Source organism: Gymnoscopelus microlampas (genome assembly GCF_963454915.1).
Source record: "Gymnoscopelus microlampas genome assembly, chromosome: 4".
In the NCBI taxonomy this organism is placed as follows: Eukaryota; Metazoa; Chordata; class Actinopteri; order Myctophiformes; family Myctophidae; genus Gymnoscopelus; species Gymnoscopelus microlampas.
Window position 1 is genome coordinate 31,038,722 of NC_139941.1, and position 12,513 is coordinate 31,051,234.

The 12,513-nt window shown below is 42.4% G+C and overlaps 1 protein-coding gene across 2 annotated transcripts in view; it reads right to left on the reverse strand.

Moving 5' to 3' along the window:
* The window catches only part of osbp2b (oxysterol binding protein 2b), a 64,876-nt gene that overhangs the window by 51,223 nt on the left and 1,140 nt on the right, over nucleotides 1-12,513 (reverse strand). For both annotated transcript variants that reach the window (XM_084054518.1, XM_084054517.1), the window contains exon 2: nucleotides 5,616-5,824. In XM_084054518.1, the coding sequence (XP_083910644.1) occupies nucleotides 5,616-5,824 (209 nt within the window). The remainder of the gene's footprint in view (nucleotides 1-5,615; nucleotides 5,825-12,513) is intronic.

Consider the following 12,513-nt stretch of genomic DNA (forward strand, 5'->3'; position numbering starts at 1 on the left):
CCATTTGCAGTCAACACAAGTAGGCGTTCTCCATAATGAACATAATCAGCGCAATGCGGATTAAGTCGCATTTTGCTCAGACCAGCCCAAGACCTAAAATGAGTTTGACACCCCTGCTCTAAGGCAGTTGATCTGTTCAGCAGAGCCGAGTCACACTGAGTCTGTATAGCCTGGATGGCATTGTACATGAAACTGTTGATATCCTGGCACTTTTAGTATCTAGAATCAAGAAGGGTTTATTTGTCTTTATTTGAAATGTTAGTGGGACATGTTCAGACAATATTGAGCCTTTACAGATGAGTCTTTTATTTATTCTATTCTGCAAGGTGTTAACCCAAAATAAACTGGAACAAACTATTTATGATTCTGGATTTAGGCAAGTTGTTCACCCTCAGTTTGGGCTTCTACTGTAGATCTTTATTAAGCCTGTGTGGGAAATTCACTGCTGTTACAGTTTAAGTGTCTCGCTCAGAGACACTTTGACATGTAGACCTAGGCAGGAGGCCGGGCGGCGAACCAAACCGGTGACCTTCTGATTACCAGACACCCTCTCTACCCAGTGCTACACCCACCCTTGTCCTATTCTAACAGTTTTTTACTTTGTTGTTCTCATATTTGCTGAACTCATATCCCCTTCAGTCACACATCAGTGGCAGTGACTGAATTAAGTGTCCCTGCTGCTGCAGTGTCACATATAACTTCGTCTTAACACGTTTATTGTGGTCTGTTTTGTCTCATCCACTACCTTATGCTAGTTATAGAGTGGATGCACCAATGGTCTTTTAAAATATACTGGCCCTCATTTATCAAAGTGGTGTAGACCAAATAATGGGCGTACGCCGAGATCACCACAATTGACGGGATTTATCAATCTATCAGGAATCTATCAGGACTTTGACTTGAGCGTACAGCCCGCTCAGATCTCACGTCTGGTTTGAGGGCGTGTAGGATTTGTCTACACCACTTTGTTCCATCGTAGACCTGCGGAGCAGCATTGTCTGACCATCTGACAGGCATCTAAACATATGTATTCACTCCAAAGATGTATAAAACTAATAAATAATACATGTGAAAAAAATATATTTTGTAAAGGCATACATTGACAATGTGTCATATGAAATTGGTAGGAACATTTTCAAGTGTACAAGCAATTAAAATCGTACATTTAAAAACAATATAACATGTTTACAATGTTAGATGCTTAATCATAGGTGGTGGGAGGTAACCAGCCCACCACACACCAGCCTTCATAAATGTATGTTTACGCATTAATCAGTCACTCCACGTTTATATGATGACAGCCCCAGGCTATCTATCTCTCATAAACGTGGTGTCACGGGCGCGTTATTATGAATCCCACGCCAGGTCCTGGCAAACCCGCTGTGATTGGTCAGTAGTCGCTGTGATTGACAGTTCTCGTTTTTGCTACTATGCCTATACCTAACCTTAACCCTAACCCTAACCCTAACCTCAGTAAAACTATGCCTAAACCTAACCCTAACCCTAACCTCAGTAAAACTATGCCTAAACCTAACCCTAACCCTAACCTCAGTAAAACTATGCCTAAACCTAACCCTAACCCTAACCTCAGTAAGACTATGCCTAAACCTAACCCTAACCCTAACCTCAGTAAAACTATGCCTGCCAGGGAGCCAATCAGACAGGTAAGGCGGGTCTAAATCCTGGAGCGTTGGTGGGATCCATAATCATGTGTCACGGGCCGGCCACGGACCACGGGAGGACGCACAACTGACTCCTTTATTTTGCAAAACAGCAGAGTGTGCGCGTCTCCACTCAGCAGCGCACTGCTCGTGCTCAGGGGTTAAATCAAAACCCAAACTTATTCCAATCATGACGATGTGATTAGTGTAACGTAGGCCTACGGGAACAGACAACACTGTAGGCTATTTATAATTTAATTCATGATTCAGGTTTTAGGATATATCTTTACTTATGGCTAGAATTAGAAAAGAAGATGCATATCTTTTTCTTTTGACATATCGTGACACTTTATTGTTGACTGGACTTGGGACGAATGGGGCTGTATTTTTGTTTTATTTGTGTTATATTTTCTTATTGGATGTGTCTGTGTCAGGTGTCGGGTCTGTGCCCTGTGTATGCAAATAGCATGCACCATTCCCACGCATATGATAGGCGTGTGTGCTGTGTACTGTAGCTGTGTGTGAATCCATGGAGATGATTGGTGGGGTAACTTCACATGTTCTCCGCCGTATTCCGCTTTTTCTGTGCCACATTTATCAACAGCGGACAAATCTTACGCTAGAATTGACAGGGAACACCTGCTTGATGAATCCCACGTGGACGTAGGCGTAAGCTGATTCCTGGGCTCGAATTTAAACTGGTTTGTACAGTACATTCCATTGATAAATGAGGGCCACTGTGCCTGTGGCTCTCTTTGTTTGGGAAAGAAAACCTAGGATGGGATTGTCTTGTGTTTTTGTTGTCTTCATTGTGGGTTAATGTTGTTGTTGTTGCTCATATTGCTGTTGTTGTTGCTAATTTGTTGCTCATATCAGATCGTATTTTTTAATTATTATTTGTGTAAACATGGTTCAGTATAACTAACTACGCTTGTCCATATTTGATCCATGCTGTTATAAAATCAACAGATTTCATTGTCCTGAAAAATGTATAACATCATTGTCACCCGACCCCACACCCCTCCCTGTGCAGTACAGTAACAGAAGGAATTTGGGTCTGACATGGAGTGCTACCAAGTGCTACCTGGGATTTCCACCCTGGGCCTCCTGCATGGGTGACCAAACATCTACCAGTCAACCACGATGGAATTTGTAAGAAGATTTCAAACTTTTTTTCTTCCTTAATGCAAAACATTAGCTTCTATTTCAGCATGCTAACTTTCTAGCTTTGTATCCCCATTGATGATGTCTCTAATTTTCTCAATGATTTAGAGTTCCCCACTATTGACCCAGGGTGGGCAGTGAACTGGACAGCCCTTTAGGGCGATATTATAGAGGCTATTAATTGTACTAAATCTATGCAAAGTAGTAAGGCACTGGGCTCAGATTGGATCTGTTTAACGAGTCAGTGGATCTCTGCCTCTCAAGCAGCTATGTCACTCAGGACAAGAACCCCACAGAATGCAGATAATTGCGCAATTCCATTGCTCAACACAGAAAGTGAAGTTAGTGCTTAGGTGATAGCCATACGCTTTGAAGTCAGAATATTTTTGAGGATCAGATTGGCTGCATCTGGGGTCAGCTTTCATTTTCCAGTATCCTAAGACTCTTAGATGTCAACCATACTTTTAGCTCTTCTTTCCATCCTGAGGTCATTGTCTCCTTATGCAGACAATGATCATATAAAAAGTAAATAAGTAAGTTAATAAGAACAGAATGATCAATTATAATTGTCTACACTAAACATATTTCACTCCTGTTAGATTGCATAAGATGGGTGTATCTGATTCTGACATATGTTCCATTGTAAACAGGATAAAGATACATTTTATCACATGGTATGGGCTTTTACTTAAGTTAAAGCCTTCTGGGAAAATGTTACACTATCCCTGGGAAAGATGTTCGTTGTGATCCTGTAATGTGTCTGTTGAATTATACGGTGGAGGGATCTTGTTCCAAACATAACAAACAGATCATAGCAACTAGATGTACTGTATGACTGCTAAAAGACTGATCGCAACAACCTGGAAGGATGCAAATCAGCTGAAAGATGAGGTTGCAAACATTCCTAGAGACAATTTCTATGGAGGGAGCCGCCTCTAACCTCTCAGAACTTTATAATGAGGAACAACAGTTGTGGAGAGTCATTATGGACCTGGTGCATAAAATACCTACTGTACCTTCCCTAGAATCTTGAGTAACACACCGGTAGCAACATAAATGGCTCATGATTTCTTTTTCTATTTGTGGTATTGGTAATTGACCTGAATTATAAAATGTTGTGATTCAGTACAGGTATGTATCTCTGGTGTATCCTTCAGATTCACAGCTTGCTGAACTATTAACTTAATAACCCCTCTGTTTTATTTGTATTCTTTTTATTTTTGGTCTTTATTTTCATTTTATTTTGTTAGTTTCTGTACTGAGTGATTTAGTGATTAATGAGTGGGGGTATCTATTTACAGTTTTACAGAAATTTGGATTTGGTGAGAATTGCCAGCTACTCCGGCCTTGGTCTGTGTCAATATCAACTCTATAAGCTCCTATACTTTCCACTATCTAGGGGGACATGCCAGAGAAACCATTATCCCTGCTACTCACATGCTATGGTTTTGAGCATAAAGGATGGTATTTTTTGTTTTATATAACGAACCTCGTGTCTTCCTTCCCTCAATTGAATCTACATTAAAATGATTTTCTAAGCATTTTCAGGTTAATGAATGTTTCCAATCTCTATTTTCCTTTTCTTCTGTCTAACCCGGGATTTAAATATGCGAGTATCACGATTACCTGCAAACTACCATCCCTTTCAGGGCAACGCAACTTTGTCTTACTAGCCAACATGAAGACAGACTTTCACTCCCAATAAAAGTGCACTGTGTTAAGATTAACATCTTACCTTAATTTCTGTATGTATTTTTCAATGCCTTCCACCTAAGTCTTATTTTCACACACTCAGATCAGACAAACTACATTTATTCATGGGGAAATGTTCCTAGAATCAGTCAAGCTATTTTATGCTCTAGTATGCACTATTACTATTACTGGGCTGCCAACATACAAAACCTTATTTACTGGTTAAAAATCCTGAGACTAACTAGTGTAGCCTGGAGACGCAATCAAGCCATTTATCCTCCATGTCTGCACTAGTTTGTTCCTCTTTACCGCCATCTCCCTCCTGCCAATCCTCAAACCCATTGTTGCTGTCTAATTTAAAATAGGGATATTGTCTGTCTGCATTTTAAGTTTTCCTCAGCCTGGGCTTATTAGTAATAACCACTTAATTACTCTAAATTTTGTACTTGACCTATATTCTCTGGACAGACTGGCTTAAAATGTGTCTGCCACATTCACATTTGTTCTCTTATCTCCAGGTCCGTCACTTCATACATACATAAAGTTTGTTCCTTTCTCAGGCCCAATAATCATTATGAGACAGCCTAATCCTACTCAATAGGGTGCTTACAGCTGTATATCTGAAGTTTATCAAAACACCATATCTTTGAACAGTCTCCAAGTCAAAATCCAGATGCTAGGGAAGTGGCGTTAGATAGGGTGAATCATCCTGTGCTCGACTCTAAATCTAAACTGCATGAAATTCACCCTGATACCAATCCTAAATGTGATTGTTGCAGCAGTCTATTTTTTCTGGCTATTTTTTTCTATCTATTTACTGTTAGTTACATTGTTAATATTATTGTATTGCACCATAATGATACTGTAGGTCTTCCTCTTCCCCTTTATCTTTATATTTTTGTCTGTAATGTGTGTTGTTATTGTGCATGGTTTTGGTGGGGTGGAGAAGGGTGAGGAGGAAAGGACGATATGAAAAATGGGGTGAACTGTATCACACTCTTAAAGTTCTGTATGTTTCCTCATGTTGCTTAAACCTTTTTTTTTGCCCAACCTCTGGGTTCTCTGTTAAAAGTACATAATTGCATCATCTGCTCTTACCAGACTGATCATTCATCATGCGGATGGCTTTAGCCTTGGCCAACTCCAGTGCTGTGACCCATCTTTGGCGCTCCACTTCTGTGCTGGCCTTCAAGTGGTAGGTGCGACCACCGCTGCTCAACACAATGTTGCAGGCGTCCTCCGTGTCGATGTGTGCTGTGGCCAGGTTGATTGTGCCACGACATGTGTGGGCCATCTCTGCCTGTGTCCTGCAATAGAACACCAAGAAGACACAGACGGACAGACAGACAGACACAAGAAACAGTGGAGCACATTAGCCTAGTACATGAAACCTAATGTCTCTGTCTGATTGTCGCAGACAGGGAATAATCTACTGTAAGTCTTTTTATTACAAAGCAGTGCAGTTCTGAATGTGATGTGACAAGGCTGAGGGTGGGATAGGACAATTAGAATTCCCAATGGCAATATGCAGAGGCAGAGAGGCAAGGGGTTATAGATAACTACCATAGATCGACAGAAATAAACACTCCAAAAGCCATGCAGCAGAAGAAACACCTGGTCACTTTGAAATCTCATAAGACATACTGAGAAAACTCTGCAGCACATCCTTTCATTAATGAGCAAACATTGTTCTTGTTCCCGTTCTCTGTGTGTGTGTGTGTGTGTGTGTGTGTGTGTGTGTGTGTGTGTGTGTGTGTGTGTGTGTGTGTGTGTGTGTGTGTGTGTGTGTGTGTGTGTGTGTGTGTGTGTGTGTGTGTGTGTGTGTGTGTGTGTGTGTGTGTGTGTGTGTGCGCGTGCGTGCGTGCGTGCGTGCGTGCGTGCGTGCGTGCGTGCGTGCGTGCGTGCGTGCGTGCGTGTGTGCAGAAGTGTGGATATTCAATGATGGCATTACCAGTCGAAAACCAACTGTTATACATTCAGTGGAACACAAACGGTCTAGATAACAAGGCCATTGTCTGACTCGAAGAGCCCATAGTGAGCAAAACCAAACAATGAATAACAGCGGGGACAAAGAAAGAACACAGACTGAGAGGTTGTAAGATAGAGGGATAGCAAAGGAGTGAGAGTGAACAAGTACGAGGGAAAGAGAGAAAGAGAGGGAGAGAAAAGGGCATGAGGTCGAGAGCAAGAAAGTGTTCTTGTATTCATGTATTTGTGATTCAGTATATTGTCCGTGCCTTAAGATATACTGTATGTATGTCCTGAATGTATCAGTGTTTTCCTTTAATTCAGCAGCAGTGGCTGTCCGAAAATTTTTCAAAAATGTAAAAAAGCAAAGCACATAAGAAATCTTCTCATAATCACAGTTTAGCATACATCATTTTTCCAATAGCATACATAAGCTTTACAATAGCCCATTTTAGAATACCAGTCACTGTTTTTGATTTTAAAAAAAACTATAATGATAATTAGTTACTGTATGAAACAACTGGCTTTATTTTTATTTTTTTATTTTTTCATAAAAATAACATCTAGGGGACTCTCTTTGGTCTTTTTGAGTTTGCCAATATCCCCTTTCCACTCCATGCTGGCATGCTGGCTCCCTGACGTTCTGTAAAGTTAAAATGTACAGTATAAGAAGCTGAGCTCAAGGCAGACACCACTGTAGCATGCAGTAGAGAGTGTGCATACATGCGCACATGTGTTTCTTGTCTTTGTGTCAATGGGACCTGACATCCATCCATCCTCACCGAGACCGTTCTGCCACCAGCAGAAGGCTCTCAACAGTGTTCAGCATATACCAGCTCGGCCTCAGTTGACACCGACACCGACAGGGGTGCCTACTGGCTTATTAAAGAGGTTCTGGTGACAAGCTGAGGTTAGAGTTCATCTCTAAGCTCTACCTGGCGGGGGCCATTCACTGCCACTATAACAGCATGCGCCAAGTCTTGGTATAAATGCTGATCCGGATACAGGCACTTTAGTGCACAGCTCTTCCCCAGGCAGCCTGGCACTGGACAAGTTATGCAGAAAATAGTAACGGGACAATGCAGAAGACATGCGGAGCCAAAGGGAGGGCAGGGCTCCTGAACAGCCCAGTCTGCAGCCTAGCCCAGCATAGCATGGGCTTGGCAACCTGGCGCTGACCAAGACATCCAACTCTTTCGAGTGTATAGATGAGATCCATGCAGATCCCCTCCACCCGGCAGGAAAGCAAGGCCATGCAAAGGCCATGGCATTAGAAGAGCCAAGGAAACTGCAAAAGCTGGAAAAACGGAGATAAGAACTGAGGAGCATTGAGGCGCTGGGGAAGAAGGGTAGGTGGCAGGGGGGCCTGAGGGGGTGAGAGTGGAATTGAGGCAAATAGAAAGAGATGAGGGGGGGGGGGGGGGGGGGGGTCCTGTATGTTGTGCTGAGCCGGCAGAGATTTACAGGGCTTTACCTGTCGTTCCCTTGTGCACACATCCTCATAAAACACAAATCCACCGATCTGGAGCATGTAATGACAGAACAACAGCCTATGAACATATGCAAAAATAAAAAATAAAGAAATGACACAGGCTGGAGCACACACACAAGAACAGAACACACAGGCTGGCATAGGAGATAATACACTGTACACACACACACACGGAGCATGAGAATGCAAATAATGAGACACAGGGCTGCAATAATACAACACAAATAGAGCAAGAGAAACACAGGAATCTGTCATATTATGCCTGGTTTATACTTAATTTTGTTGCATGCCAATGTGCACTGAAAATAGCCGATCTACAAGCTCACAACACATTAGAGCACAATGTGTTTTGAGCTTGTAGATCGGATGTTTTTGGTGTGAGACACCCGCTTGCAAGTCGTAACTAAGTATAACTCAGGCTCAGGGATAGAAATTAAAACAGGAGACATGTAACTAAGGTACAGATACTGTGGCAGGGACAGTACGACTTGAACCACTGAAAGACTGGAACTGGATATTGAATGTGGCCAAAGAGTCCCTATTCTCTCTAATGTCAGTCTTCTATTCTCACCTTCACACACACAAACACATTGACCACCCTGACAGGCACACAACCGTGGCACACAACCGTGGCGCGCACACACACACACACACACACACACACACACACACACACACACACACACACACACACACACACACACACACACACACACACACACACACACACACACACACACAGAGAGAGAGAGTGATCTGGTGCCAAGCCCAAGGAGGAGGCCATTAACATGATTAGATCACAGCTTCCCTTCTCTTCTCTCCGCAGCTCTTAAGTCACTCTGTTTATTTGCCAGGCTAGCGTACAAGGCTCTGAGCAGGCCGTGCCCTCCAGCTGGGTCCCTGGCCTGGCTAGCTCACTACTCACCCAAACCACCTCCCCAACCACCCCTTACCCAAGAACACAGTGTCAGCAGCAGTAGCTGCTCCATGGTGACTCTCCATGGTGACACGTTTCTGAGCCCCCAGCTTTGCACTCAGTGTGACACTATCCTGTTTCAGACCTTGGCTGCGAAGAAAACATGACAGAACTACTCTGCTATGAAACAGAAGGCCAGATCCACTGATATCGCAGCTCCCATTGCACTCAAGGATTTAATGCCCCGTAATCTTCCCTAACTCGCCAAGTCGGACTCCCTGTAAGAGGTGACTAAGCGGTGCTCAGAGTATTAAAGCTGGGAGGAGAAGTCAATTAAGAAATTAAAAATGAAAGAAAGTGCAATGAGAAGGGGCCATGTGACACATCCTTATACGATTTACCAGATGAGCCTATCTTAGTGATTTATTATGCAAAACAGGAACAGAGGGATGTCTTGGGACATAAGGCTGACGAGTGATAAAACATGGGCAGCCCGCTCACAGTTGCAGCGTCAGAGCAAATGCGAGTGAGTCAATGGAGAAAGTGCAATGTTGCATCTCTATAAAACCTATTACATTTTAACTGGCTCAAGTGCTGAGTGCGTCAGGTCCTCTGCAGAGTCAGATCACATATTATGGTCTGCCATCGCCCTTTGACTGCTTGGCCAACAGCTGGAAATCCCATTCTGGACTGCTTCCTTTCATAAACACTGGCCTAAGAAATGAAAGGTAATCCTAAGGGCTTTGCTATTGACTCATGTCTTGTGGGACAAACTGACTGCTCTCCGTTGACAAAGGCAACACATTGCAGTGGATTCCACTGATCCATGTTGTGATCCTCGTGATTGCAATGTGACAGGCGTCCACTGGGTATTAACATGCAACATTCTATGATGATTTTTGTTCAACTGGGTGATGTCAAGCCATGCAACCACATCATACGCTTGTCTAAGCTGACACCATTAAATCTTTATAAATGGAGCATGAAGGCTTCTCTGGGCAAATGGAGTATCCATTCATGAAAACATTGAATGTTTCTTAACCACATGACCTCTAGCTTCCCTATTTTGGGGTAAACATTCGGCCAAAATAACTCATATACAAGCTCCCAACATGTTTAAATCCCTAGGGGACTCTGGTCAAAGTATATAGGGTTTAAGCGATTAATATTAAAGGGGCAAAGAGCAAGACAAGAGTAATACAAAGAATAGGACTTGAGGGGGCACTCGGGTAACGCAGGGGTAAAGAGTGGTGGGGGGGTTCAAATCCTCAGGGGTGCATCCGGCTTGGGCGTGTGTTCCAGCAAACACAATTGGTTGTGTTCCTGGGATGGAAGCCAGGCGGGGAGGGTGAGCTCTGTTGCTATACTTGGAACTCCTACAGTTAGTCAGGGCACCTGTCAGTAGGGCTGTTGTTGAACTTTGAGGAGTAGCGAATAGGTCGTCCCAGTGAAGCGCCTCACTGGCAGGTGAAAAGAAGTGTCAGGCAATTCCATGTGTATAGGAGGAGGAGGAGGCATGTGTTTCAATACTGTCCCTAGGACCAACAAGTCAGAACCAAGGTTCAGCAGTAACTAACTACACAAGTGTGTGGGGAAATCAGGGAATTGGCATAATGGATAAATTGAGAGATAAAAGGGAAGAATTGGCTAAGACTAAAAATAAAAAGCCTTGGAAGCTAACGAAGCTTTAGAATTTGTGCAAGATAACAGTTCTAGGTTTGTTTAATGGTGTGTTTCTTAACTGTGCATTGATTTCATTTATCAGACACATTTGACTTATTTTACAAATTTATTATCACTTCATGTACAATTCAGATACCGGTACATGAACTTTTAATTGGGAAAATAAAAATAAGAAGAAAAGAAACTGTTGCCATGTTTCAGTCTTACATTCAGTTACAATAGCAGGCAAAGATATGTGGCCCAAACAAGTGCGCGAGCACACGCACGCACACACACACAGCTTGAAGCCAGGCACACAGAGCAGGCTGCCAGGCAGGCATCAGTGGAGGGGACATTTAGTCAGGATCTCCTTTGTGGCAACTTGTGCGCTTCACTGCCTCTGTGCTCGGATGTCAACAGGCTACCTTTACATCAGGGACAGCAGACACCTTACAACATAATGGACTATTAATAGAGGGTAGAGGCAACAGGGTTCTTTCCTTTCACCATCAGCACACACAAGAGTAGTATTTTGGCTCCCCACTCTCCGTCTCCACTAACCCCTCACTGGAAAAAGGACAACTGGACCCTTTGTGTGTGAAGGTGTGGCACTAGTGTGGACTGGAGTAGCAACCCTACAGCATGGGGGAGAAATGGGTTTGGTATAGTATATATGGCATATTGTCGCTGTCGGGCACAAACCTCATTATGTCCAAATCAAATCATACTTAGGAAATGGAAAAAATAACGTGTGTTATTAATTAGTCAGAAGCCCTTGTTAATACTTTTCATTAGTTCAATATTTATAAAAACCCACAGACAGACATAACCACTGTGGTCCCTCTTTTGGGCATCTAAACAAAATCTTTCAAAAAACGTCAAACATTTTAAAATATAGCAAACGTATACATCTAGAAGCTTACATCATAAAAGTTTTAGCTACTTTTGCACAACACCATCATAAGACAAAGTATAATGAAAAAAGAAATAATGGAGATTGGTTTCTGCCTGACAAAGATGTTATGCATCAATGCATTTCAATGTGATTGGACATTGCAACATAACTTCAGCCAAATTCCAAGGCTGCAGTTACATTTTACTAAGAACAGGAATGTCTGCAAGGAGAGTTGAACTCCAAGGAGTAGACCTACATTCTGCTGGGAGCCATGTAATTAATAAAACTGGGTTGGACAAGGTGACTAACTGTTGCCATATGTACACTTTCTACAGTATGTGTATCTTCTACCTAGTTTCAAATCATTATTACTTTCACATTGATGTCATAGCTCAAACTTGTCATCCAGTGCATTTGTAAATTGGTACATTGAGCTATTTTTGTATTAAGCTACTATACTCTTAGTAAATCTATCATGACACAGTCATTATTCCCGTTTATATTTCTAATACCTTCAGAAGCGCTGTGGCCAAGGAAAGGTATGAAATACATTTGGATATTTTTACAACAAAGTTTTTAAATGCTGTGTAAACACAAAACGAAAAACAGGTCAAGCTTTATTTGCCCCTCTAAGTTGTGAAAATAGACTCTTCCTTAGATCACAATATGCCACAGCCTTACAATTCAGCAATATTATGATTTTATCTTATTATATTTATTTATGTCAAATGCTACCTGCCACACTGACATGGGTGCATGATGTCACTGAGGGAGCTAACATACTTTATGAAGATGGTCCACTTATTGTCCATCCTGTTAGTGTGTCTTTACCTATGCCTGTGGAAACATGACCCCTGGAACCACCTGAGCCAACAGGTGTTAAGCGATGGCAGCACACAGGTGACAACCGTGTGGTTAGTAGAGTGAAGACACAATGATAGTGATGGCGAGCATGACTCACAGATAATTGTGTCACCACTGAGACTCACATTGAACACCCTTGCCTTTCGTGAACAGATGGAATGCAATTAATGATGTTGTAAACGAATCACATAAGTCTTTT